The 21,879-nt window shown below is 38.0% G+C and overlaps 2 protein-coding genes across 8 annotated transcripts; both read left to right on the top strand.

Annotated features, from left to right (window-relative positions):
- The first annotated feature begins 3,427 nt into the window (after window positions 1-3,427).
- LOC102717539 (calmodulin-binding transcription activator 1-like) lies at window positions 3,428-10,812 on the top strand. 2 transcript variants are annotated; one of them, XM_015839751.2, is made up of 13 exons: window positions 3,428-3,590; window positions 4,066-4,185; window positions 4,850-4,965; window positions 5,609-5,697; window positions 5,837-5,879; window positions 6,343-6,520; window positions 6,636-6,755; window positions 6,826-7,163; window positions 7,501-7,836; window positions 7,964-8,652; window positions 8,729-9,308; window positions 9,970-10,326; window positions 10,414-10,812. In XM_015839751.2, exons 1-13 carry the CDS (start codon window positions 3,548-3,550, stop codon window positions 10,486-10,488), a joined length of 3,084 nt encoding a protein of 1,027 aa, XP_015695237.2. In that variant the 5' UTR covers window positions 3,428-3,547; the 3' UTR covers window positions 10,489-10,812. The 2 variants fall into 2 exon arrangements, with proteins under 2 accessions (XP_015695237.2, XP_015695238.2); XM_015839752.2 differs by lacking the exons at window positions 3,428-3,590; window positions 4,066-4,185; window positions 4,850-4,965; window positions 5,609-5,697 and having other exon boundaries at window positions 6,343-6,447; window positions 6,607-6,755.
- Window positions 10,813-12,156: 1,344 nt separating this feature from the next.
- Window positions 12,157-15,235, top strand: LOC102717265 (multifunctional methyltransferase subunit TRM112 homolog B-like). Of its 6 annotated transcripts, none has more exons than XM_015839386.2 (2): window positions 12,157-12,707; window positions 14,795-15,235. In XM_015839386.2, exons 1-2 carry the CDS (start codon window positions 12,318-12,320, stop codon window positions 14,933-14,935), a joined length of 531 nt encoding a protein of 176 aa, XP_015694872.1. In that variant the 5' UTR covers window positions 12,157-12,317; the 3' UTR covers window positions 14,936-15,235. The 6 variants fall into 6 exon arrangements, with proteins under 6 accessions (XP_015694872.1, XP_015694876.1, XP_015694874.1 ...); XM_015839390.2 differs by lacking the exon at window positions 14,795-15,235 and adding an exon at window positions 14,013-14,078; XM_015839388.2 differs by lacking the exon at window positions 14,795-15,235 and adding an exon at window positions 13,838-14,006.
- The last annotated feature ends 6,644 nt before the right edge of the window (window positions 15,236-21,879 follow it).

Genomic DNA, 21,879 nt, shown 5'->3' with positions numbered 1-21,879 from the left:
CAAACTGTCAAGAGAGCGACATGTGACCCTGATTGTCAGTGAGCGGAGATATCTTCGTAAACAAATGTACTCCTCTATTTTTTATTCAAAGTTTATATAATTAATTTTGTTATGATTTGATTTATTACCGAGGAAACTTTAAGCATGACTCGTAATGTTCAATATTTACGTAAAAAATTGAATAAGATAAATGATCAACATAACTCTAAAAATCAATCATCCTTATCTTTTGGTTTTTTTATACTTATAAGCTAAAATTTGAATTTTCAATAAAAGTTGAATTTGATGATTTTTTCGCCAATTGTTTATTTTCTAGAATTGACTTTTAGATCACTATGAAATATGTATATAAAAGTTTTATTTATACATTAGTTTTTGTTTATGCATATGTTTTTTTATAAAAACCCAAAACATGACCCCTGTAACATCAAATACGATAACTGATGAAGTATATCTTTTCTTCTATTACAGTGCAGAAGAGCACATATCTACATACAACATCATTCGCACATATCCACAAATATGCCCACTCAAAGAGAAGAGACCAGCGGCATGTCATGATCTCACTAAATTCACGTGAAAACTCACTTACGTGTGTCATGTTCATGGACGAGTGAATTGAAACATTGGTGGAATTTGTCTTGTTTTAATTACCTGACAAATGGATCAGGTATTCTTCTGTTTTTTAGTACAGCGAAGTACCAATGGATTAGTACAGCGAATTACCTGACAAACATCGTGTTATAATTTTTTTTGTTTGTCTAAATTTATTTAAAAATTTATTCATGTATTATTGTATATGTGTCTAAATTCATTACCACACATATAAATTTAAACAGAGATAACAGTATTATAATGTGAAACGAAGTGAATACTCCATTTGTTACAAACTGTAGCTATATACTATACGATGGGACATTAATTAGTACAATAAACCTGGATATCCAGAGAATCTAGACAATTAGGCATATATTTACGAATATTTGTAGCTTATTTTTCTCTAAGAGAAGAAATGTTCTTGATCCTCCGAATAAAATAATCGTATCGTTGCGAACGGGCCTGTAGCCTACTGGTTACATAAAGCCTTAGTAGCACATGAGGTCCTAAGTTCGACTACTTGTTGAAGTGAATTTTTTAAGATTCTAACGGCTTTGTGCTTTCAGTGGAAGACGATGTGCCCGTCGACAACGAGACGCTCGTGGCGACTTCAGGGTTTCTCTAGATTTGCTGGCCCATAGGGGATTTGCGCGCGTGCGTTCTTAGGGGAGAGTGTGCGTGCGTTATGAGCGTCTGCGTTGTACCGTGTTCTTATAAAAAAATAATCTTATCATGGTATGGATAATGGTTATATTTAGATGCTCAAGTGTATCGACTGATGTGTCTATTTAATTAGCCTATATTTAGGTAAGTGGATTAATCCCCTTATACCCCTAAGTGCATCCGTGTCATATCTCCCAGATGGATTAAATTTTCCTGATTGCGTACAATTGAGGGAAGATGGATAAGGACCCTTAAATCTTGTACACTTCCAATGGAGTTTATGAGCACTGCAATGATATGATCGTACTCGGAAAAACTTTGATGGTCCCAGGCCCACATTGATTGATATTTGTCGTTGTGTTTATCTCAGCCAAATAAAAATTAAATTGCATTCGGGAGCTTGTTAAACGTGGGGAGGAGTGTCTCTGAAGCAATACATCTCATACTCTATTCATTTCAAAACAAGCATGTTCTAATATGGTAATTTGACAACAAGTATTTCTAAGATATATTATTGTTTCAGCCAAAAATTTTGGCTTTGCTTCCTATGTATTTTGGTTGTTTTAGATGTTAATTAAATATGTCCGGAGAGAGGGTAATAAAACTTATTTCCAAAATCTTCATATTTTTGACCATATCATCATGCTTGACGTGGTAATATAATGTTGTTACATCATAATTTATTGGCATGACATTGTTTTTTAGCAACACCAGTTTTGTCAGTGTAGCAAGAACAAGACCATGTAGGTTTTGTAAATTAAAAAATGCATAAAATAGAGAAAAACAAATCTAACAATAGATGCTTGGGGTTAGTGACTGGAGAAGTAATTGACGTGAAGAGTAATGACCTGAATAAGCTGTCAATGTTTATATTTTTATAACATCTAAACAATGGACGGTACTTAAAATTTTAAAACAGATAGACTACAATTATTCATAGTTCTCCCAAATACAAAGAAACACGTTCATGTTCTCCGTCAATAATGCACCCAGGTTAGTTTGGGTCCCATAATAGTCTACAATAAAACATTTCCTACTTGACAACATTCTATCACCCAAAAATGCCAAAAATATATGCATATTAAACTGGAAAAGTGCTGCATCTTATGGAAACGGCATCCAATGCACGTGGCAGCCTTTTGCAGTAGTGTCGAACTCAAATCAAGATATACTCTCTTGATTAGCGCCCCTGAAATTCTGATTAGTGGTCCTTGGTTGGCTTTGGCCAGGGTATTATGGTCAACTCCGCACTGTCAGCTGCGTCGCCGTCCCCCGTCGTCACCTGCAGGCGGCGGCCTTCTCTGACCAGGGTGTTTTTACCACCTTGCCCATTGGTGATCAAATTGCAGCCAAACTTTGCTATGAAACACTGGGACCCAATGTTCAACCGAAACGTCTGCTCCAGCGGTTTGAACAAAAAACTGAGACACATTTCTAAGAGCAAGGTTAATTAAGAGTTAACTGCTGGCCTTAAAATCTTTACGTGTTATTTATAGCTAACATAAATCCAACTTATAATATAGTTACATATAAACATATATTATATCATCAATATATACTCTACCTTTCATACATAATTAATGTCTTTATACTATAGTTGTGTAAATTTATAGCCCATTTTTCTTCTCTTCTTCTCTCTACTTCATGTGAGCATAAATATAACGTGACAATTTTTAGAGTCTGTTTACATCATTTAGGCCCCATTTATTTTAGCCAGGGATTATTGTAATCTAAATTATTAAGTTAGATTGCTGTATGATAGATAATTATTTTAAAGTATAAACGACAGTGGGTCTAAAACACCCAATAATCTAAAAAACATTTGGACGATTATAATAAGCTAGGTCTAGATTATAATAAAATATATCATAGTAATCTATCTGTTTCCTTTAGCTTACTTATAATAAACTATATATTATAATAATAATTCTAATCTAAATTAAACCTGAGCTCGTTGTACACTTGTACTCGGAAGGAAGGAAAAATAGAAATGAAATCTTGGATTCGTGTCCAAACGCTTAACGACGGCGGAAACCACCCAAGCCACCGTCCACGCAGGGGCACTTCCGTCATTCCACACCTCCTATCCCTTCCTGCCTCTCTCTCCACCTTTTTTTCTCCACCTTTTTTTCCCCTCGTCACCCCCCCCCCCCCCATGTACTCTTTAGCAAGCAAATATTCCAACCCGACGGCGCCGTGCTTCCAAATCCCGCGAAGCGGCTCGCCGCCCGGAGACAAATCCCCCAAATCAGCCGGCGGCGGCGGCGGCGACGGCCGGATCGTTCGGATGGCGGAGGTTCGCAAGTACGGGCTGCCCAACCAGCCGCCAGGTGCGCGTTCGCTTCTGCCCCTCCCGGGTTCCGCGGCGGGTGATCCGTGCGCTTGTCTGGAGAAGGATTTTTTTCCCCGTACTGTTAGGGTTTTTTCTCTGGTGTGTTGAAGTCTGAGCTATCGGTTTTTTGGGGGAGATTTTTATTTGTTTTTTACTTGGGTCGTGGTTTGAGAGATTCTAGGGCTTCGTGTTGTACTTGGGATAATTCCACCGGATTGTAACTTCTGGGAGATTTTGGTTTCGGATTTGTTGTTATTAAGTCCTAGTCGTTCACAGTTGATTCGGGAGCGGTAGAGAGTTTGATTGAATGCTTAAATTAGTCAAAACGAGGAAAAAACAATAGAACATAAAGGGATTGCACGCCATGTACTAGTGTACAGCTTCCCCCAACCGGCACTATATACCAGTGTAAAAAAACGAATTATGACTAGATATTGCTGTCCTCAGTGGCTAATTTTACTGTTGATTTGCAGATATTCCCCAGATACTGCTGGAAGCTCAGAATCGATGGCTACGGCCTACTGAAATCTGCCATATACTGTCAAATCACAAGAAATTCTCCATTGCGCCTGAGCCACCGAACAAACCTGCAAGTATGCCTTTCTCATTATTTCGACCACCTTTGTTTTCTAGGATTGCCATGACTGATCCAGTTATTCCTTTTAATCTGTCTTACTGTTCTAAAGTTAATGGTTCTGGTACCATATTGCTCTGCAGCATGGAAATGACACACACCTTATTATTCATTGTTGAGACGGTAGGAAGTTTGATTCGCTAGCAATGTTCGTACTGCAGTTACTAGGTCATTGGTAGTTTTTTCTTTGAACTTGCTCGCTGAAATTTGGACGACTAAAGGCATGAAATCAAACCCATTAAAAGGGGCATTTGCCAAATTTTACGCTAAGAACATGCGTGGAGCTGCAGTTGAATCACATTTGTAGGGTATAACCGCATAAACCCCAGGGATCTTGTAGGTTGTAAGCAATGCCAGCTCCTTTAACTTTCCAAGACGGAGGACCCTTTATTTCTTTGATTCTTTCATAAAAAAAATCATTTTATAATGTGACCAGTTGTTACATACATTTGCGACCGTGTTGTTTATGATATTTGGTGAGTGTGTGAGATATTTTATGTACCTGTACTTTGAGACGAATTCTGTTTATTGGGGATCTGTTGTACCATATCCTATTCTTAGCAGAAGTTACTATATTTCACGTGGATTACTATACTGTATGAAAATGCTTGCCATTCATGTAGGTGGTTCGCTTTTTTTGTTTGATCGGAAAATATTGAGATACTTTAGAAAGGATGGACATAACTGGAGGAAGAAAAAGGATGGAAAGACAGTCAAAGAAGCTCACGAAAAGCTGAAAGTAAGGCAGTATATGAGTTCTTACTGTATTAATCCTCCTTTTCTAATTGTATCTTAGACGATTAGTGATTGTTTATGAAACATTTCAAATTGTATGGATAAATATAACCATTGTCTGGACACCCGTTGTTCTACATTGATTTGTATTTTGTAATCTGCAGAATGTACCAAACTCTGGTCACAAATGCTTGGTTTCTGCTTTTGACTTTCAGATATTACCAAGATACAGATCAGCTTTGACTAACTTTAACACTGTATATCTGTAGAGCAAGTTAACAACAAATCCGCATGTTATTATACGGTACACTGGCCTATGTTAATATTGAACAAGTACTATTTGTTAAACAAATAGAATGTTAGTTTGCATGTTTCCTTGGTGACATCTTTCTTTAGCTATGTTATCTCATTTCATTCTGGTAGAAAATGTGCCAAATTCATGGGATTCCTGATACCCTTATCGTGTTTCTACTTGTCACTTGTCAGTTAGCTATTTTCTTCATTCCTGGACTCTTTGGAGTAGAAAGGAATGGAGAGAAATACCTAATGCTACCAAAGGAATAGCAATTTTTTTCTTATAGCTTAATCTTATTCAATTTGGTTGTAGATTTGTTATCAGAGCACTCAAATCAAAATTTATTCTTTAGGTTGGCAGTGTTGATGTACTTCATTGCTACTATGCCCATGGGGAGGAGAATGAGAACTTCCAAAGACGTACCTATTGGTTATTAGAAGAGTAAGCGCTTGACATTGCTATGGCACTTTAATATAATGCCAGCGATTCTAAAGAGACAGTATGGATGATACCGATCTTATAGATAAGATGATTTTGTAACAAAAATGTGCTAGTACATGATTGTTATTCTGTTTTTCAGGGGTTTAACGAATATCGTTCTTGTGCACTACCTTGAAGTCAAGGTATGTTTACTTTCAGTCACTTTGTCTAGCATATTCTGTTCAATTGACATGTTTTAGTCTATATCTACTGAAGAAGTGAACAGTGCATCAATATACCATACACAAACTTTGGTGGCAGCAGCATCTATGATCTGCCATACATAAACTTTGTTGGTAGCAGTGTAATTTATGCACCCATACCTTCATTGGCAAATCATAATCCCTCGCTCATGAAACAGGAAAAACAACACAAATTGGTACAAAATATATGCACGTAAAGAGGGTGATTGTCACAATTATAGGCCTGTGCAACTAGAAATTTTGTCACTATTCCATTCCCAGTCACCTGACATACTTTAGAAGTTCTTTTGCTTCCAGAAAAATGATCAAATTAATATGCTATAGCCTTATAGGGATACCTTTTTGCTTAGCTTCTGCTTCCATATCCAATATCTGATATTCCAGGGAAAAATGCATTTTCCAGGGTGGCAAGCAAAGTTTCAGCTGTTCTAAAGAAGCTGAAGAGAGTGCAGGATTATCTAATGCCGATAGTCCTGTGTACTCGAACTCTTTCGCTAGTCAGAGCCAGGTAGCCTCCCAATCTATGGATGCTGAAAGCCCAATTAGTGGACAGATTTCGGAATATGAGGATGCTGAAACAGGTCTTGCTGTTTCTCTATCTTCGTTCTGCATCATCTGCACCAACTATAAATAAACTGATGCATATTCAATAATTAACTTCTTTCAGTGTATCTAAAGCAAAATTCGGTGCAACAGATAGTTGTCGAGCAAGCTCCAGATACCACCCTTTCATTGAGATGCAGCAGCCTGTGGATGGAGTCATGATGGATAATATGTTGGGTGTTTCAGCCCCAAGTACTTCTGTAAATAATCCAGGCAAGATGCCTAGTATATGTACTGAAGTTTTGCTCTAATGTTGCCAAGCTCATATTTTATTTTACCACAGATGTAGGTTATCATGGCAAAATGCAGAATGCAACAGATAACTCATATAATCATTTTGCTGCTCATTATGACATACCTGGTGTGTTCAATGAAGCTGGAGCTGAGGTAAGGGGCGTGTCCAAAACTCTACATGATTCATTGCGGTTTGGTGAGCCCTATCCGGAATACCCAGCTGAGTTTATGGAGCCAGCATTCTATTCTTCTATTGCCGCCATGGAGTCTAACAATCTGGATGATAACTCACGATTGGAAACATTCATGTCTGAGGCACTGTACACCAACAACCTCACTCAGAAAGAAGCTGATGCACTGAGTGCTGCAGGCATAACGTCATCACAGGTGCACAATTAATACTTGCATTAATTACCCTGATGCTCTGCAAATCCTAGTTTTTATATGGTTGTTAGGCAGCTTCTTTTAGCTATGATTGTACATGCAGAGGTATAGGAAATAGGATTGTCCTTCCTTCTCAGCAATTTGATAGCAGTAACATTTGTTGGGGGGGGGGGGGTGATCTGTGCGTTCTGAAATCTTTAGTACATATGGTTTACAACCTTGGATGACCCATGATGTATTCCTGAGTTCTGTATGCACTGCTGATAGATGTATGTGTTAAAGATACACACTGCCAATTGCAAAATCTAACACAGAAGAATATATTGCCATAATTTTTCAGGTAGAGAATAATACCTATACAGATGGGATCCGGTATCCACTTTTAAAGCAGTCATCATTAGATATCTTTAAGATCGAACCCGATGGTTTGAAGAAATTTGATAGCTTCTCGAGGTGGATGAGTAGTGAACTTCCAGAAGTAGCTGATTTGGATATCAAGTCCAGTTCAGATGCCTTCTGGAGTAATACCGAAACTGTGAATGTTGCTGATGGCACAAGCATACCTATAAATGAGCAGTTAGATGCATTCGCAGTCAGCCCCTCGCTTTCCCAAGATCAGCTCTTCAGCATTATTGACGTTTCTCCAAGCTATGCATGCACGGGCTCTAGGACTAAGGTTTGCACTATTCTTTATATTTCTTCTGTTGCTATTTGATTTTTCTACCACAGGTACAATATAAGTTGCCCAAGATTATCATTATGTTGAGCTTTATGTTCATTGTTTTGACAACCACTTGGTTCAGGTCCTAGTTACTGGTACATTCTTGGCAAATAAAGAACACGTGGAAAACTGCAAGTGGTCATGTATGTTCGGGGATGTTGAAGTACCTGCAGAGGTTTTAGCACAGGGTGCTCTGCGATGCTACACACCAGTACATATATCTGGACGAGTCCCCTTTTATGTGACATGCTCCAATAGGGTGGCTTGTAGTGAAGTGCGGGAGTTTGAGTTCCGTGATTCTGATGTTCGACAAATGGATACTTCAGATCCCCGTACTGCAGGCATAAGTGAAATGCATTTACATATTCGTCTTGAGAAGTTACTTTCCTTGGGACCAGATGACTATGAGAAGTATGTTATGAGTGATGGAAATGAGAAGTCCGAAATAATCGACACTATTAATTCCTTAATGCTTGATGATAAATGGTCAAGCCAGGCTGTTCCATCGGATGAGAAAGAAATTTCCACTGCACGGGATCAGAATATTGAGAAAATGGTGAAAGAGAAGCTATATTGTTGGCTTATTCATAAGATACATGACGAAGACAAAGGTCCCAATGTGCTTGGCAAGGAAGGACAAGGTGTGATTCATTTGGTAGCTGCACTTGGGTATGATTGGGCTATAAAGCCGATAATTACTGCAGGTGTAAAGGTGAACTTCAGGGATTCTCGAGGATGGACTGCGCTTCACTGGGCTGCATCATGCGGAAGGTATGCATGAATTATTTGACCTACGGATATGATTACTTTTACTCTTCTTGGTTGACCTCATATTTTATTGTTTTAGGGAGCGGACAGTTGGGGCCCTTATAGCAAATGGAGCTGAATCTGGTTTATTGACAGATCCAACTCCTCAATTTTCATCAGGAAGAACAGCTGCTGATTTAGCGTCAGAAAATGGACACAAAGGCATTGGTGGTTTCCTTGCAGAATCTGCTTTGACAAGTCATCTTTCAGCTCTTACACTGAAAGAATCCAAGGATGGGAATGTAAAAGAAATATGTGACATAGGAGCGACTGAAGATTTTGCAGAATCCAGTTCTGCTCAACTTTCTTACGGGGACTCTCAGGCTGAGTCACTGAAGGATTCACTTAGTGCAGTGCGTAAATCAACGCAAGCTGCAGCCAGGATATTTCAAGCTTTTAGGGTGGAGTCATTCCACAGAAAGAAGGTGGTTGAATATGGTGATGATGATTGTGGATTATCTGATGAGCGCACGCTTTCACTTGTATCTATTAAAAATACAAAACCTGGGCAGAACGATGGGCTTCCGCATTCTGCTGCAGTTCGTATCCAAAACAAGTTTAGAGGATGGAAAGGTAGAAAGGAGTTTATGATTATTCGACAGAAAATTGTCAAGATACAGGTATTTCTGTGTGCCACTCTTTACTCTCTTGCTCTCTCTTGTGTGCCTATTTTGATCTGCTGACCTATCATACGACTGAATGGTTCTTCAGATTTCTTGTAGCTTTATTTATTTGATTTTGTGACATGGCAGTTAGTTTTTAACTTGGAAGTAACACCCAAAAATTACAATCTACAAATGAACTAAGGCAATTCCACATAACTATGATTCTTTGCACTATCCAGTACTAAGGATTAAGGAGTGTTGAGATAATTGAAAACTCACCAGCTTTTTATTTGGTTTATACTTCAGATACTTTTATTGAACTTGTACTCTGTTCTTCTGTAAGTTCTGAACACTTCGCTGTTCTGAAATCTGGTATGTGCAATCATTTTACACTCCACTGCCTCAACTTTGAGTGTGACTTTGTTGAAACTATGCTTGAACCTACTTCAAGTCCTTTCTGTCAGAGGTAAGGTAGGAGTAGGGAATGGGGTTGATGCCAATCGTTGTGGCTGTCATGACTCATTTGACTTGAGTTGCAGAAGTTACAGCTTACTAGGTGGTAGAACAACTCCATTAAATTTTGTTGGTCATTACTATTAATGCACTGCACTGTCTCTTCTGTTTTTATTTTATAAACTTCTACTATCTTGTAATATCAGATTTCTGTTTCCATTAGGCACATGTACGAGGACATCAAGTAAGGAAAAGCTTTCGGAAGATAGTCTGGTCTGTAGGAATTGTGGAGAAAATTATATTGAGGTGGAGGAGAAAGCGAAGGGGCCTGCGAGGTTTCCAACCTGTAAAACAGCTTGAAGGTCCATCGCAGATCCAACAGCTTGAAGGTCCATCTCATATCCAACCTGCAAAGGAAGAGGAAGAGGATGAGTACGACTACCTGAAAGATGGCAGAAAGCAGGCCGAAGGCAGATTACAGAGAGCACTTGCTCGTGTGAAATCGATGACTCAATACCCAGAAGCAAGAGAACAATACAGTAGACTCGCAAACTGTGTCACAGAACTGAAGGATCCTCAGGTTCACATCGTTTTTTCCTAACCATGATAAGACTCTTTATGCAACCAAGATCTTTTCCTGAAACCAAAATATGTTTTTTTATGGCAGGCGATGATACAGGATGAAATGCAAAGTGATATGGCTCATGGGGGCGACTTCATGGATGATCTGGAGGGGCTATGAGAGGATGAGGATTCACCAATGCCCACCATTTTGTGACATTGAGGAGAACTAGATCAGTTAGGCTGTGACCTGTTCTTTACCAGGCTAGCTGTAAATTCTTGTGCTAGATGTTCAGTGTTCACTGCTCAACTTTATATAGCGTTACACCTAATACCATGCGACTTCTATTATCCTTGTGCTATTGTGCATCGTGAAGCTTGGTCGCGTCTGGTTATTTTTGACGTAAGATGTCGCCGCTCATGGTCTGCCGGTTTGGTGCCAGCGAGATCAATCGTGTTACAGTACGGACGCCACAGTAAGATATACTATGCAATTACTTTGCCATGCAGGTTCGAACCAGAATTTCCCTTTTCTCTCGGGAAATTTGCAACCGTGCCATTATAATTTTGTAAAGTTAGAAATATGCCACTGGTATCTCAATGACATGTAGGGTTCACGTGAGTCAATGACAAGTGGGCCAGGATGGTATATCTACGATTTCGCAAAATTATAATGGCATCTTTGTAATTTTCCCTTTTCTTTTTTTCTCTATAGGCCTCCCTTTTGAAATAGAGGAATTTCTGATGGTACTTCAGATCAATCGAATTAAGGCCATGCCATGTTCGATAGTTGGGTTATTATCCAGTGCGGAATGTTCAGCAGTTGGGTTATTATATGTAGCGGAAAACACATTAACAAATTAGTATATAATTAATAATTATTAACTATAAAAATTAGAAAAATAGATTAATCTGAATTTTTAAGCAATTATAATATATAATCTTTTTTAAAAAATATCATTTATCAGTTTGGCAAACGTGAGTACGAAAAAAAATGAGTTAATAGCATGCTTTGCGAACGTGGCCTAAATCCAATGGAAGTCACGGAAATCACCTAAAGCTCTTATAAGCTTAATTAAACATGTTGAACCATGCGATTATTTTTCAAATGATTTTACTCTTCAAACCATTTTATCGATCACATAGCTTCATATACAAAATTTTTGGCTCATTTTATATTAATGCTATTTCTTCTTTTTTTCCTTTTATACAAGTCATATTTACACTAAAATTTTGTTAGGATGATAGATGCATTAATCTATGTATCACCATTTTTTAGAATTTTTCTCATCGTTTACCTAGGTTTGTAGCAGCTAAGTAAACACTACTATTTAAGTTCAAGCAAACCGTTATGAAAAAGTTTAAAAATATTTTTAAAGTATGGTAATTGTGTCATCCATCGCTTAAAAAAGAATTTCAACATAAAACACAACCTGTATAAAAATCAATAAAAAATAATAAATATTATTAAGTAGTGAAGCAAACTATTTTTAATAGTCTATGAGAGTAAAATGAGATAAAAAATAGTTTGGGTTAAGGTTACGTTTGGGTGTCATTGACACCATATCACACTTATTTGCCAAACTCTAGTGTGGTCAACCCATTGCAAGTTACTTGGGGGATAAAAATCTGGCGAGTTGCAATTACGGCATTAACTAAACAACGACCTAAAAAATTATAGCGTGACTAACGTTTGGCGTGGCATTGAACTAAAAATGTTCTAAATGATCCAATCAATTTGAAATAAACTTTTTATGCGTATATATCAAATTCTCTCGATGGTAGTAGAACCAAAGTAATCATTTTTCAAAAGAGCACGCATCTCGGAGCAGCCACAGCCCTCGCAAAGTTCACAAAACAAGCTCGCATTTTTATTCCCTTCAACCTCCCGCTCGCTAGGGTTTTGTACCGCCGCCGCCGCAGGAGACCCGATTTGGAACCAACCCGGCGGCCGCGCGACGAGGAGGAGGAGGAGAGGCGAGCTCGGTCGAGGTCGAGGTCGAGAGAGAGATGAGGCTCCTGACGCACAACATGCTGGCGTCGAACGCGCGGGGCGCGGTCACCGGCTACCCGCTGAAGCTGCAGGTGGTGAAGTGGTCGACCAAGGAGGCGGAGCCCAACGCCGACTTCCTCCGCGGCATGCTCCCCAAGATCGACTGGGCCGCGCTCGTCGCCGCCACCCAGGCCCTCGGCCTCCCGGAGCTCCTCCCCGGGGCGCCGCCTACCGACGCCGAGCTCTCCGCCGAGGGCGCCGCCGAGGACGAGGGCAGCGTGCTCCGCCGCCTCCACCGTGCGCTCCTCGAGATCCACATCGAGGAGGGCACCCTCGTCTGCCCCGACACCGAGCGCTGCTTCCCCATATCCAGGGGCGTCCCCAACATGCTCCTCCACGAGGACGAGGTGAGGAACTGACCCGCGTGTCTCGCCTTTGGTTGCTCCTCACATAGTGTTCGATTGAGTGGCTTAGAACTATAAAATCTCTCGGGCGTGCCAAGTATGAAATGTCAAGGTTGCAATCCGATAGATACTTAAGTTTTGCCTGTAATTGCACTCTGCGTCAGTGATCGGTGCTCCGACCTTATGCTATATTGTGATTTAGTATTGTGGTGCGAAACTTTCTTGTCTGAGAGTAAGATGTCAGCATGTTGCAAGCAATTGGCAAGGACCTGAGGACTGAGGTGTGAACTGCGCAAACTGCATTGAAAATTTTTAGTTTGCCTTTTGTTTGCTTAGTGTGATGCTGAACGTGGAACTTTTATCCTGTCGAGGTGAGAAATATGGGCATTTAGCCTGCATGAAAAGTAGCAGATGCCTAGTTTATTGATGTCATATTAACAATGTGCATGGTGCAGAGATAACACCAACATTCTGTTGCTTGATTGGTTCCTTTATTGATTAGCAATAATTCATGCAAACGATTCATCAAGTTGTTCTAATAGAACAATAGAGTACCTCTGGGTGGAATAGGGGAACAAGTGAACAGCTGTATTGTAAGAAAACTTTAGAGGTGACCGTGGTTACATAAGACTTAGGCATAAGCTATGAAGCACATCAGATTGCACTGATCAGTGAAAGGATGGGGTTTTGGTTCCCAGTGTGCAGTTTGACCCCAATAGTGCTCCACCAATGCGTAGTAGTGTACTTATACTTGTGGTGGTAAACCATTTTATTGGGAAATTCACCTATACTTTTTATAATATACCATAGAATTTATGAATATAGTAATTTCAAGATATAATACAAAATTTCAGTATAGTGTTGATCATCTCATCATCCAGCTTATAATATAATCCATCTTTGTGGCAAACATGCGTGAAATTCAAGTTTCTAGTCTGAAACTAGAAGTGGATTCAACTTGAGATCATAGCTTGGAGCCTTGGAGCATTTGAAGATATATGATTTCATCCATGTAGGGCCATCATGTTTTTCACTTGTGACAGTAGACTGGCAATTCTACATTTAGTTATTATATGCTTGCACATCTCATTTCCTCATTTATTTGTGCTCATCAACCAACATGCTATTGACAGGAACTGATGTGAATTGTGATTTAGTAGGCTGGTAGCTGTTACCTTTTGAATACATATAAATTTCAATGAAGTAGGTGAGGTGTCAGATGTGATGTTCTTTATTTCAAATTAATTGCTGGTTTTGGTTTTGGTAATCGGCGGCTTATATGTAATATTTCATCTATGGATGGTTCAGGACAGTTAAACTGAGAGCTATCAATATTGACTTGGATATGGTTTAGAAATATTGACTCTGGGAAAACAAGGCACCGAAGTACCAAACATGTTATATGTGCCTGCAGATAATATACTTGCGCAAGTCCAAAGTGTACAACCTGCAAAATCTATACTACTCGATCATTTATGTAGGCATTTTCAAATATTATAAAGTAAGTTCATGCATAGAAACAAAGTTGCTATTTGAGGAGGGTACTCATTCTACAAATATATGGTAGAACAGTGTGGTTCAGTTTTTTTAAAACCTTTTTATTTTTTATTTCTTAAAATAGAATCTCACCAAACTTATTTCTAAATTTGAACCTTTTGGTCAGACTGGCTTGGCAGCTTTATTTGGCCACACCAACTGCTCATGTGTGGTTGTATTATTTGGCGTGACAAGAAATGTTCAAATTTAAAAATAAGTTTCGGGAGTTTAGTTTAAAATTAAAAAAATAAAAAAGGTTCAAAAAAAAAAAAACTCGTAGTTCAGAACTTTTGTGGTATCAGATAAATCAGTAGTCAGTAGTATGGCTGTATGGGAGAGTTATAGACAGCAATTGGGTTTTTAGCCTTGAAGTGATGTGTAAGGCCAACAGTGGGGAATTACTTTGTGATGATATTTCAATCTTTTGTGTGGTTTGGACTAAATGTATAGACGTCGATGTTATCATTAGTGCTATCTGATGTCCCGCATTTATTAGCCTAGTAATGTTGACGGTAACCATCCTAATCCTATGAATCGCCATCTGCACTCTGCAGTTTGTTCCTGATATGTTTTTCTCGGTACTTCTGGTTGGAGACTTGAAACCGTGTGTACTGCAAAATAATTGGATACGGTACCGTAGCCAGGCCAACTCGTTCATGGATGATCTCATTCACGGATGGCCGACATGTGATTGATGCAAGCCAAAAAAAAAATGTTTTTGAGCAGTATAAGGTCTCAATGGGAATTTCATAGACAATAAATAGGGTGTCATATAGACATTTTTGATGATGTGACAAAGTACTAATGAAGAGAGAGATGAAGGGATAAAACCTTCTATGCAATGTTACCTAGACAGCTTGTGTCATGTAACCTAAGAAACAACAATAGATGAAACTATACATTGAGAGAGAGGTGTTTTATCTTAGTTTCAAACTTTTAAGATGACATGTCACTTTATTAATCGTGTCCATGAAACTTGCATTTTGCATTGAGGATGATCTAATAGCAAAGGCTGGATGATGAACATAATGAGAGAACCGTTAAATTGATTCTAAAATTAAGGTTTAGAATTCAAATAAATTGCAGCTCAAGCAAGTAGACCCAGAGAACAAAGAGCTTCCAGGAAGAGACGTTTGGTTGCCGGGGGCTAGGTTACTGCTACATCGGGCGGTAAGCGTGGTTTCCAAAGCCCATACGGAATTTATCAAAAGTTCAAATTATTTTTAAAGTCTATTTGAATTTAGTGAGGTTACAATTATTGTACCTCCTGGTTTATCGCGGTACGGTTTGGTTAACCCTCGCCAGGAGGGTGTGGGCACTGTACAGTCTGTAGAGAGCCCTGTCAACCGACCATACCTTTTTCGCAGATGCTTGTACTTTTAAAATTTAAATGTTCTAATTTTAAATTTAGAGTAGATTTTAAAGTTTTTTATCATAATTTATTTTTCAACATTGTCTTTTAAATCGCTAAGAAACGTATATTTTTACTCATAAAATATTTTTTATTTGCAAAATATTGTTTGACTTTTTCACAAAATATGTTACTCCATGTTCAGCTGACTTTGAGCAGCGGTCGCTAGAAATGGCACAAATATTCTCTCTACTTTCAAGATAAGCAAATGAAGGGAACAGAAAATAGAACTTTTCTCCCCACAGGTGCAGTGCCAATCCAGTGTTTGCAAACCTGACCGTGGGGGAACCGTTCTCGTCCGAGTGATACCAACCAAAACCTCGGTAACTACCAATGCAATACCACATTAAATTTGACTAAAACTTTAAAGTATTTTGAAATTAATCTAAATTTAGATCGGTTGCCATAATTTTATCACCATGCTAGTTGGTGGTGGCATGGTTATTTAAGGGGGTGTTTAGATGATACTAAAATTTTTTTCCATGTCACATCGGATATTTAAAGACTAATTTGAAGTATTAAATATATATTAATAAAAAAATAATTTCATAAATGATAGCTAATCCGCGAGACGATTTTTTTAAACCCAATTAATCCATAATTAGTAGATATGTACTGTAGCATCATATAGGCTAATTATGGATTAATTAGTCTCAATAGATTCATCTCATGAATTAGTCAAGGTTATAGAATGAATTTTGTAATTAGTCTATGTTTAATACTTTAAATTAGTGTCCAAACATCCGATATTACAAGGACTAAAAATAATTCCATATTTTCCAAACACTACCTTATAAACATCACCGCCAACTAGAGTACCAGTAGACAGAAGCGTCTGGATCCTCTGCACTAAGTCAGCGAGACACGGTTCATGTGAGATAATCAGTAAATTAATATCATAAATAGTTTATGTGAGACAAACCGTAAATTAATAACATAAACAACAGTTTAGTACTGTAGCAATGGTAAATCAAAATATTGTTTATTGCTATAGCAAATACTGTAGTGCTACGTATCGACCATTCGTTTTGATCCAACAATTACGAAATATATCAAATTCATCGTACTACTGTAGCCCCTGCGGTAGCATCGGGATCCCGTTCCTAAACAAATAGCCATAAACATTTGCATCTCTTGATTGCTTCTACTTTGTCTCAAAACCTGGTTATGTTTATGCTCTGATACGATGGCGTCCCACGTGCAATCAGTTGCTGCCACGGCCCAGCGATATACAATAGTTATTTTTTCTCATCAAACCTTCAACTGCCCCTACTAAATGCAGCCCAATTAACTCCTTCATTAAAATGGACAAGAAATGGAACGAAACAACATTCATTAGGGTCTGATGGGCCAGATTAGTCCTTTGACATTCCGCACCCTAGAAATCCCAAGTTTCATAATTCCAGTTATTTTGCATAAGGTTGTGGTTGTGCTTTTCAAACTTTGACTACTCTATCACTATGAGACGGGGAGGCAGTGGATTGGAACTTACGGTGTGTCTATCGAAAAATATATTTTCTCTTGTAATGTCCTATCACTCTATGACCCAAAGTTTATTCGAAAGATGTTACGTAAAATATTGTAAGTTAGGGTGTGTTTGTTTCCAGGTAAGGGAGTGAAAACTCCCTCGTTTCTCGACACGTTTTTTGAACCATTAAACAATTGTATTTTTAAAAGATTTTATGAAATTTTGCTTTAAAGTCCATATCAATTTATTGTTAAGTTTAAAATAATTAATACTCAACCATTCATGTCCTACTCTACATATTATCTTCTGTTTACCCTCCTCTCAACCTCAGCCTTAATTGCTAAAGCGTCTCACTTTGTAAAATACTGTCATCTTGGTCCTCATCAAACTGTCTCTCCCATTGTCTAATTATGGGTGGACGAAAAGTTCAGACTCATGAGCTTAGTTTGGCTTGAAACCCAAAGGGTCAAAAACAAATAGTGTAACTAAATTATAATTAAAATTTTTCATAAAATCAACTTTAAAATTTAAATTCCAGCTAAACGAACAAACAAGCGCCGAAAAAAACTTGATTCAGCGGTAGCAGTGTAGCACGCTACACAGAAGGCGTGAGGTAGAAGAACCAGCGGATGACCCAACCTCCTACCGCCATCCGGGGCCCACCGCCCAAGGTGGGCGCCGGCCAGTCGCGTGGCGTGTGCGCCGCCGGGTAGATTTGCCAAGTCGTACACGGAAACCCTCGCCTGTTCCGGGCCCACCGCCCGCTATTCACTGGCCGCGTGGACGCGACGGACCAAGCAGGAAGCAGTAAGGGCTTGCACAATGCTCATGCGTGATAGCTTGCCACGTAGGAGTTGGTTCTCCAGCTCGGTGTGAGCCGTGCCCCAGTCAGGGTGCTCTTCCCTTGGTGAGGGGACAGTAGCCCTATCAGAGGAGAGAGAAAGCGAATAAAGCAAGGAGGAAGACAATAGAAATGAAGTCGCAGAGAGCACTTTCTATCGCCCCGACGCGTCGCCGGCCAAGCTCGCCGCCCCGATGCGCCACCGGCCGGATCCGCCACGGCCCAACGTGCCGCCAGCCGGATCCGCCGCCCCGACGCGCCGTCGCCCGCCCGCCGGCCGGATCCGCCACGGCCCGACGCGCCGCCAGCCGGATCCGCCGTCCCGACGCGCCGTCGCTCGCCCGCCGGCCAGATCAGCCTGCCTAATGCGCTGCCGAGCTCCGGCGAACGGGAGAGAGAAGAGAGACATCTCCTCCAATGGGCGGCCGCCAATTGGGTGTGGTGTCCACGTCGGCTGCCAATGTTTTGATCTCGGTTATTAGCATTAATATTAATTCAGTGATGGGCAATTTGACACCGGCTGGAATGTGACCTAATCCTATTTGGATTACGTGATTTAAGTCCAAAGGTTAGGTTTTCAGCTCACCTAAAAACATCACAAGAGGAAGAGCAAGAAATGTTGACTTGATGGAAAGTTTTGTGTCCACACAATGCCGAGGTATGCCTAGACCCTATTTGAACAAATCATATGCACATTTATCTTTTTTCTTATGCTTATAAGCTAAAAATTTAAATTTTTAACCTTAAATTTAGAGTTGATTTTATGTTCTTTTCATCAAAGTTTATTTTCTAGTCTTGGCTTATTTTTATTTATAAATTATTTTTTGTTTCCAAAAATAATGTTTGATTTTTTTCAAACAATCGTGATGTAAGGATGCGTTCTTTTTTATTAACTTATTGCCGGATTATTTCTCGGTTTTTACCTGCACGCTTCCTAAACTGCTAAATAATATGTCCTTTATAAAAAGTTTATATACATAAGTTAATCATCTCATATTTCTAAAAATAGATTTTCAATATTATAGTAATTCTATCATTTATATTATAGAATAGCTATAAAAAATCAAATAATCTTTTATTTGAAAAAGAACAATATTATATGGCCATTACTTTCAGGTCTTTAGAACACATGAGTGACTTGGTTGGTGCTTAATTCAGAATCAACTCGTCAAAAACTATATATACTTCCTCCGTTTCGCAATGTAAGACTTTATAGTATTGTCTAAATTTATATGGATGCTAATGAATTTATACACATATATAAATTATATATATTTTTCATAAATAAATTTAGACAAAGATAGAAAGACTTATAATATAAAACAGATCAGTTAATGCTACAACTTTTCCTCGCAAGCTATGTTGAAGACTTGGAGGCTGGGGTATAGTTTTTGTTTGGCTGGTGGAACGAGGAGGAAACTAACATACGTACTTGCCACTTATAATAGGATAAAGTTCGTAACTTTGCTCAAAGCCTATTTTGTTGTTGAAGGCGAAAAATGGACTCCGTTCAGTGTTTATAAAGGCCAAAAATAGAACTTTACGCAAAAGAATAATTTTCCATTTCCCCAGCCGTACAGATTAACATCCCATCTTTTCAATTTTACTTATGCTTATAAGTCAAAATTAAAATTTTTCCCCTAAAATTTGAGTTGATTTTAAGGTTTTTTTTACCGAAGTTTATTTTTAAATCTTGACTTTTAGATCTCTAAAAATACATATATAAAAGTTTTATTTATATATTTTTTACTTGTAAATATGTTTTTGACTTTTTTTCATTATTTAGCAAAGGGTTTTCAATTATCTATGATTTCTCCTTTTAAGTGTTCCATTAAAACATCTTAATGTAAAAATTACAGGTCAACGGCTTCTGTTTAAAACCGTGTGCCCTTTATAGCATCCTACAGTACCTTTTATTTATTTTTGGACAACAGATGAATCATAACATTGTTGAATAGACTAATCATTTTCTAAAAATTATTGAATAAACTAATGTAGAGCATTGCCTACTTAAGCTGGATAGCACGCCGTACACATTCTTAATGCCGATTGGGAAGTAAAGGATACTTTTAATTTGTGTGTTGCGACCTGCCACCAGCAAACAAACAAGGAGATTATGCAGATTAACCGTCCCCACCGTTTTCAGTTAGTTCAAACAGATTTAATTTCCCCATTGATATACAACGCTTTGTTTATATTATTTTTATTTAGGGAGGAGCCTAGCTAGCTTGGAGCAGACCAAATTGGATTCTTCCCCATCCAGAATGGTGTACTCATTTCTTTCGCTAATACTTCTGGTTATAAGCTGAAATTTAAAATTTTAACTTTAAATTTAAAAATTTGGAGTTGATTTTAGTTTTTTTTTATTTTTAAGCCTTTGCTTTTAGATCGTTAAGAACACATATATAAAAGTTTTATTTATAAATTATTTTTCGTTTGTAAATATATCGTTTCGTTTTTCTTTTCATAAAAAACCAAATGATGCACTAATCAAGCAGCACGGTATCAAATACAGTATTTAGTACGATTTGTGGCAATAAGTTGGGACTCGCCCTCTCTATGATTTGAGCATATATATTGAAGTGCATGCATTTCTTCTGGTGAATTAAAACTGGAATAACTTTGTTTCCCACGCAAATTCGAGACGATTAAGAGATTCGATTTCCATATAGATTGACTCAGGCTTTAAAAATGAAGCTCACACGCTGGCACCAGAGAACCAAACTAACCAGTTGATCTACTGATTCATTTATAGCACGAATTCATATACTACCTTCAGTACCATAATTCATATTATTTTGGATAAGAATGTGCAGAATATTTTAAACTTTCACTATTAATAACTATTAAAATTTCTAGTTTGGAGACACGAGAATAATTAACATGTATAGATAAGCTAATATTATTCATTTTAAAAGACAAACTAATAAAATTTATGTACACACTTTTCAAAAGAACAATGTTACAATATTTTACAGGACTCAACTGAGTCATGTTTTGCTAACCATTGAAATTATCCAACTTAATACATATCACCTGCCCATTTGAATGTCAAAGTTAGGAAGTTGGAAGTTGTTAGCGTCTCTGCAAACCAAAACCTAACACATAATGGCCAGAGCTGACTAAAGAAAAGCTCCGGAAACTGACTTGTATAGTATTGTATCTATTTAGTTTGCCTCCTTGTATCCTCGTTGAATATCGTTTGGTTTTTTTAGAAAAAAAGCGAAACAATATATTTATAAATAAAGATTAATTTATGAATAAACTTTTTATATAATCCAAAACACTGAGAAAAATATTACGATAAAAAAGTCAACTCTAAATTTAAGTTTACAAATTTAAATTTTGATTTATAAGGAGAAGTGAAAATGCGAGATGCTAAACTTTCCCTCGTGTTCTTATCCCAAAATCACCTCTTATAATCTATTTGCCAAATGGACTCGTATTTTTTTTTCCTAAATACGTACTCCATGTCGCTTTTCAGGCTTTCACATCTTTAATTCAATGATCTGTTGCTGCTAGATACGGAGTAAATACTAGTATCAGTCTCGTGAAGCATGTCTGCATGTGACATCTTATTTTACTCCGTATGCCGGCATGCGATATAACAATAAAGTTATTTAATCATTTGCTTAACTAGTATTACGAATCTCCACGTGCCATATCTACTCGACTACTTCCTCCGTTTTAGACGTTTTAGAATAGTGGTGTATTAATATTTTTATCCTAAGCCAAACTTGAAGAAAGTTTATAAAGAAACGCGATAACATTTACAACACCGAATTAATTTTATTAAATATATATATTTGTTTGATATTGAAAATGTTGTCGTGGTTTCCTATAAATTCGATCAAATCAAACGATAAATGTAAAATAAAATTAAAACACCTAGGTTGCATTTTTTAGAATTGATTATTCC

Source organism: Oryza brachyantha, chromosome 7, assembly GCF_000231095.2.
Source record: "Oryza brachyantha chromosome 7, ObraRS2, whole genome shotgun sequence".
Lineage (NCBI taxonomy): Eukaryota > Viridiplantae > Streptophyta > Magnoliopsida > Poales > Poaceae > Oryza > Oryza brachyantha.
The sequence above is the reverse complement of the archived record's forward strand: the minus strand, read 5'-3'. Positions and strand labels throughout refer to the sequence as shown.

Bases quoted from the DNA above. Each gene is read 5' to 3' on its own strand.
- LOC102717539 (XM_015839751.2), top strand. From the start codon at position 3,548: ATGGCGGAGGTTCGCAAGTACGGGCTGCCCAACCAGCCGCCAG. The intron at 3,591-4,065 runs GTGCGCGTTCGC...GTTGATTTGCAG, and splicing joins GCTGCCCAACCAGCCGCCAG to ATATTCCCCAGATACTGCTG. The intron at 8,653-8,728 runs GTATGCATGAAT...TTATTGTTTTAG, and splicing joins TGGGCTGCATCATGCGGAAG to GGAGCGGACAGTTGGGGCCC.
- LOC102717265 (XM_015839386.2), top strand. From the start codon at position 12,318: ATGAGGCTCCTGACGCACAACATGCTGGCGTCGAACGCGCGGGGCGCG. The intron at 12,708-14,794 runs GTGAGGAACTGA...TGCACTCTGCAG, and splicing joins TGCTCCTCCACGAGGACGAG to TTTGTTCCTGATATGTTTTT.